We start from the raw sequence: 6,769 nt of genomic DNA, 5'->3' as shown, positions 1-6,769 counted from the left end.
AAAAAAAAAAAAAAAAGAAAGGTCAAAGGGCAAGCCCTCTTCTAGCCCCAGGGCAGAGTGGATGGGTATCTACTTTTCCAGAACAAGTACCCCAGTCATTCGAGGTCACCAGAAACATTACTTCAGCATGTGGATCAGCAAGGCGGTGAGGTAACTTGAAAAATGAGCCACACACCAGCTCGGGCTTGGGACACAGTTGCTTCCTGCCACAACCCTCAGCCAGACCACCAGAAGTCCCATCTCCATGGCCCTGGCCTCTGACCTTCCCACTTTCCCCACAAACTCCCACTAGCTCAGTTCTCAGATGTATGGCTGCTACCAACCAACCTCACAAACAGCCCAGTGCCTCCTTCCTCTTGCAAGTCTGCAATTAGTTGACATAAGCCACCATAAATCACAGCTGTCACTTTCCTGCCCAGACCGCAGTCTAACTCTCGCTTCTAAAGCCCAGGTGATCTGGAAGCCGCCGCATCTTCTTCCCTCCCATTATCTCTCCACGGTGGCCGAGGGGACGATCCTCCTGTGCCCTGGTACACCTACTTCATTCCCCACTGGGGAGTTTCCTGATTGTGTCTTCTGGTTGGCAGGATCTTCCCCGGGTTTCCCCATGAATGCCCCATCTGACCCAGTCCCAGGCTGGCACAGGCTCTCCCTGACAACTTGGCTGCTGAAACATCCCACCTGTTCCTCTTAGAACTTTAAACCTTTCCATTCTGATAGGATCTTTCTTTCTTTGTTACAGAAAACTTTTATATCATCTGGTATCCTCTACTAGAACAGAAACTTTTGTTCGTTTGTTTTTTAAGACAGGGTTTCTCTGTAGTGCTTTGGCTGTCTGGGAACTTACTCTGTAGACAAGGCTGGCCTCAAACTCAGAGATCCACCTGCCCCTGCTTCCTGAGTGCTGGGATTAAAGGCATGTGCCACCACCACCTAGCTAGAACAGAGATCTCAACCACAGGGCTTGGTCTATATTGCTAGCCTCCAAATTCCAGGCAACTGGAATTATTCCTGACTAAACTAGGCATTATAGATAGATGACTGTTGAAAGAATTACTGAAGAATATCTGTCCGATGACTGTTGGAAGGTCGTGATGGGCAAGCTGTTAGACCAGTCCATCATCCATCATACAAACACATATATGCAGGCTGTGTGCATATGAGAAAGAAAGACAGCATGCTAGGGAAAGAAGCAGATGTGAAATGTTTGCCATTAGAACAATGTCTACATACTGAATACAACTACCAGGTGTGTGATTAAAGTTTAAAAGCCATCATTTTGTTAATCCTCATGACTATCTCATTAGGAAGATAATAATTTTTAAAGGTCTCTCTCTCTCTCTCTCTCTCTCTCTCACACACACACACACACACAAGCACAATACACATACATGCTACATGTGTGTACATGTCTACAGAAGCCAGAAGAGTTTGTTGGACTCTGTTGAGCTGGAGTTATGAGTGGCTGTGAGTCCCCTGACATGAATACTGGGGACAGAACTCAGGTCTTGTGGAAAAACAACTAATCTTAACCTCTGGGCCATTTCTCCAGACCTTAGAAGGTAACATAATTGTCTTCATTCTATTTTATTTTTAAAATTTATTTTATTATTTTTATTTCATGTGCATTGGTGTTTTGTCTGCACGTGTGTCTGTGTGAGGGTGCTGAATCCTCTGGAACTGGAGTTAGAGACACTTGTGAGTTGCCATGTGGATGCTGGGAATTGAACCTGGCAGTATCTTCCCTGGGTTTCCCCATGAATGCCCTTAGCTGCCGAACCATCTCTCCATCCCTCTATTATCTTCATTTTACGATGATGAAATCAACTGAGGCTCAGTAAGGTAACAGCAGTTAATGACTACTCAGAGAGTGATAGAATTGGGGTTTGAGCTCAGGCAGAAAGCCAGCTCTGATCCTTTTCCATATGGTAAAAAAAATCATGCTTTACAGCCCAGTAGAAGAAGGCAGGCATAGGGGAACACAGCTTTAAGGTGGAGTGTATTCACTCCCATGTTGATTTGGAGCTCGTGACTATCCTGATGGAGATGGCAGAATGGAAACTGGTTTTTAGGGCTAAACTGTGGAACCCCACGGAGTGATTATGTAGAACTGTTTAAGACACAGAGTCATTTGGCTGTCTTTCTGATCCCCTGAGAGAACAAAGCAAGATGAGTCATAACTCAGCCAGGATTGCTCAATCCCCAAGCAGGGCCAGATCACAAGGGAAAGCGGAGCCCACGCGGCTGCATGCTTTCTTGACTTCCACCCATGCTGCGAATGGGTTTCCCCCTTGAGTCAATGTTTGAGTAACCAAGTGTGAGAATGCCACGGAGTGCATAGCAGATTGTGTAATCCAATCACTTGCCCTTTGAAAACTAAACAGGAGGAAGCAGGAGAAGTGCTGAGATGTAGGGTAAGTGATCCTCTGTGGGGAGGACAGCCCGGGCATCTCCAGAACTGGAGTTCTTTAGTAAAATGCTCATCTTCATACAGAGATGTATTACAGGCTGGGGGATGGGTCACAAAGGTGCATTACAGGCCAGGAGATGGCTCAGTGGATAGAGTGCTTGCCGCCAAGTGTGAGGACCTATGTCTGGAACCCTAGAACCCACGAGTAGCCAGTCATGGTAGCATGTATCTGTAATTCCTGTACTCCTATGGTAGGATGGGAGACAGAGATGATGAAGTCCTCAGAAACTCACGGACCAGCTATTCTGACACACGAAGCTGTAAAGGACAGAGACCCTGCCTCTACCAGGCAGAAGGTGAAAAACAACATCCAGGGTTGTTCTCTGACCTGCACACACAGCTGTGGCATATCTGAAAGCCAGCACTGGGTTCCCAGATCTTCAAGAAGAAGAAAAAAAATCTTTAATGCAGTCTGTATCAGAGGACCAGAAAACAGTTCTTGTCAAGCAGGGGAGTCAATAGGAGACAGCAAATAGTTTGGGCATTGTGGAACCCACAGTCGTGACCAATAACCTCTGCTGTTGGAATGCTAATTCAGCCAGTGGCAGTGCATGTGTGGAAAAGGTCACTGTGTTCCCCCATGACCTTATTTATGAATGCCGAAACACATGGATTCTTGATTTTTTTTTCTTTTCTTCGAGACAGGGTTTCTCTGTATAGTCCTGGCTGTCCTGGAACTCACTTTGTAGATCAGGTTGGCCTCGAACTCAGAAATCCACCTGCCTCTGCCTCCCAAGTGCTGGGATTAAAGGCATGCGCCACCACGCCCAGCTGATCCCTGCTCTGTGTCTTGGAGGGACAGTTTAAGGAGGGCACTCCTTCTAAGTACCTGCTGTTGGCTTCCTACTAGTAACCTCAATATTAACGCAAAAGGTAAGGGGCAACACAGAACCCTGAATCACTCCTTAGCCTGTGTTCACACATCTCTTCAAGGAAGAAGGAGTGGGCTCTAACTATATGAGGTCCCCCTCCCTCCATGGCAGCACTGTACATAATATCATCCTTTATTCATGGGGGTACACTCCTACATTCTTCATGGATGCCTGAAACTATGAGTAAGTACCGAACCCTACAGACTGGACACCCTGAGGCAACTCCATTAATGGCGGGTGATTAACATATCCTGTGTGGATACATGTACAAAGAGGTGATTCATATTCTTGGCAGGACTTAGCAGGATGGCATACAATTCCATGTTACTGGGAACAGCCATACACACCATTTAAAAATGGTGGATAGAGATTGAGGAAAACATCCAGTGTCAACCTCTGGTCTCCATATGCACACTCACCCACACATGCACGTGCAGCAGACACAAACATACACACACATACACAAACAAAGAGAAAAGAAACTGACCAGTTGCTGCTTTCAATGTGGCAGCTTCTAATTGACCAGCCTGAGACGTGATTGCTTAAGAGCTTAGCATTCGTAACCAGGCAACATGCTTAGCTTGAACTAAATAAAACAATCTTATTCTTGTTGCATTCTCTTAACCCGGAACTCTTACTCTACAGGTTGGCAAAAAGCATAGGAGTTCTCCTTGGGAGCATTTGGCCTTCAAGGTCCCACAGCACTTGAAGCACATCACATCATGCTGGTACGCATGACTGCTGAGTGGTGCTTCGAAGAACACACTTACATCCCGGATTGCTTCATAGAGCGCTCGGAAAGTGGGCTGCTTGTCGTCGTGGTAGACGCCACGGTTGCCATGCAGAACAGACACGCCTTCCCGCTCAGCCTCTTTGCAGTTGCTTCCATACATGCAATGGTCAGGGCGGTAGTTCCACTGGCAGGGGAACATGTAGAGACACTCTGGTGGCAACAGAGGAAGGGATACAGCTACGGTCAGTGCCAGCTGTCACCGGCGTATCCGGCGCTTAAAACTTAATATTTATAAACCAGGCACGGTGCACGATTTCAGTTTGTGAATGTGGCTATGAGTCCCACGTCAAATATACCACACTTGTTCAAATTGTGAGATCAATGATTGAAGGGCCACCCACGAGTGAGGGTGAAAAGGGCAAACAGAATCTAAAACAGAGCATGAAGTAGCCTAGTGTCTTTGTTTCTCTGCTGCTGGGATGAACACCTTGACTAAAAACCACCTTGGAGAGGAAGGGGTTTATTTCTTTAAGATTTATTTATTTATTTAATGTGTATGGGTACACTGTAGCTGTACTGATGGTTGTGAGCAATCGTGTCGTTGCTGGGAATGAAGGTTGCTCTCTCCGGCCTAAAAAATTATTTATTATTAGATCTAAGTACACTGTAGCTGTTTTCAGATGCACCAGAAGAGGGCATCAGATCTCATTACAGATGGTTGTGAGCCACCGTGTGGTTGCTGGGATTTGAACTCAGGACCCTTGGAAGAGCAATCAGTGTTCTTAATCTCTGAGCCATCTCTCCAGCCCAGAGGGGTTTATTTCATACTTTCAACTTCCAGATAACAGTTTGTCACCAAAGGAAGTCAGGACAGGAGCTCAAGGCAGGAAGCTGCAGGCAGGCACTGAAGCAGAAGCCATGGAGGAATGCTGCTTACTGGCTTGCTCTCCACGACTTGCCCACTTGGCTTTCTTATACAATGCTGGACTACTTGCCCTGGGGAGGCATCACCACAGTGGTTGAGGCCCTCCCACATCAATCATTAATCAAGAAATTAATGCCCCACAGATATGCCCACTGGCCCATATGATGGAATTAATTCCTCAATTGTGGCTTTCTCTTAGGTAGTTCAGTCTATGTCAAACTGACAAAGACTAACCAGCACACTTGGGTCTGAACCCCAACTTCTCACTCATGAACAGTGAAACCTGGAACAGCCACTTCACTTCCAGTTACCCTAGTCTCCTCATTAATACAAGGGAACTAACAGGATCTCCTTGATTTTGCTTATTAAACTTTAAAAATATGTCAGGCCGAGGGTGAGAAGTTGCTTAATACTCATGAAGCCCTATGTTCAATCCCTAGAACCCCAAGAGGAAAAAAAATCAGATACACAGCAAAGGTGTGCCAAGCACACAGGACTGCCCATGAGTGTCAACAATGAATCATTTCTTTGGAAAGGTTTTGTCAAGTGGACACTCACAAAAGAGGAGTTGAGATTCAAGAGTTCCCTTCAGATTAAAAACAACCCGAATACAACGCTTTCAGTGAAGCTCCATCTCCTAATGGTACTGCATCCTTCCAAAACAGTTAATGTCCAAACACATGCATCTAGTGGGAACATTTTATTTTAAAGTACACCAGGGGACAGCAGCACACAGTACACCACCCCTGATCAGAAGCAAAGTGACCATCATTCCTGGATACGCAGGACCATTCTCTACCATCTTGTGAGCCACAGATCTCTTTGAGAATCTAATGGAACCTTTAGACTCTAAGTATTGAAAACTGCAAGTCGGGGGAAAAACACAGACTTAAAAGGACAGTTGCTTGTAAATTTAGGGCCTCACACATCTAAACACCAGCTAAGTAACGCAGCTGCCAAGCCTCAAATACAAAACGAAACTCAGGAAGAAATTCAATTCACGTTCTGACAGAATTTTCTGGAGTGAGAAGTCTAAACTATACATGTGGTTATGGGAAGGATCTGTCCCCTGAATCATTTGCAGGAGAGTAGTGGTGTCCGGTTTTGACTGCTTCCTTTAAACGTGGGCTTTAGTCAGGATGCAGTTCTGACAGAAGCAGAGGCTTGGAAGAATACTCCAGGAAGAAGACGGTCTGATCATGTTAAAATGTTGGAAACCAGAATGTGTTTTAGAAGCTAAGTCATCATGTGGGTTTCAAAGGGGGAGGGGTGGTAGAGGACAAGCTGTTAAATCCATTGCTTTGGTCTGAAATAATCAAGGCAGAAATCTGTGTTGGTTGCGGACGACTAAGTAGCTGATAAAATCTGAGGTGAGGCTAAATTGGAACAGAAGTGGGGCAGGTCCCAGCTTCTGGGGTGGGGACTAATTAACTCGGCTTTTCAGCGCTGCTGCCTGGGTAAGCCAGCCGTGGGTTCTGCTCTTATGTTTGCAGGATGTAGAAACCAGAGAATGGATGGTCTGACTGGTTTAGCAGGGATTCACTGGGGGGCAGGGCTCTTGGACAGTGTGAGATGGGGAAAGAACAATTCTGTCCAGCAATGGGGACACTGTTACCAAAAAAGAAAGAAAGAAAGAAAGAAAGAAAGAAAGAAAGAAAGAAAGAAAGAAAGAGAGGAAGGAAGGAAGGAAGGAAGGAAGGAAGGAAGGAAGGAAGGAAGGAAGGAAGGAAGGAAGGAAGGAAGGAAGACAGACAAAAAAGAATAGAAAA

General features: G+C 45.8%; 1 protein-coding gene across 1 annotated transcript in view; it reads right to left on the bottom strand.

Moving 5' to 3' along the window:
* Gxylt2 (glucoside xylosyltransferase 2) overlaps positions 1 to 6,769 on the bottom strand; it is an 85,234-nt gene that overhangs the window by 2,357 nt on the left and 76,108 nt on the right. Inside the window, exon 6 of the mRNA XM_021190832.2 lies at positions 4,113 to 4,285. Within this exon, the coding sequence (XP_021046491.1) occupies positions 4,113 to 4,285 (173 nt within the window). The remainder of the gene's footprint in view (positions 1 to 4,112; positions 4,286 to 6,769) is intronic.

The sequence above is a fragment of the Mus pahari genome, chromosome 2, assembly GCF_900095145.1.
Source record: "Mus pahari chromosome 2, PAHARI_EIJ_v1.1, whole genome shotgun sequence".
Lineage (NCBI taxonomy): Eukaryota > Metazoa > Chordata > Mammalia > Rodentia > Muridae > Mus > Mus pahari.
The sequence above is the reverse complement of the archived record's forward strand: the minus strand, read 5'-3'. Positions and strand labels throughout refer to the sequence as shown.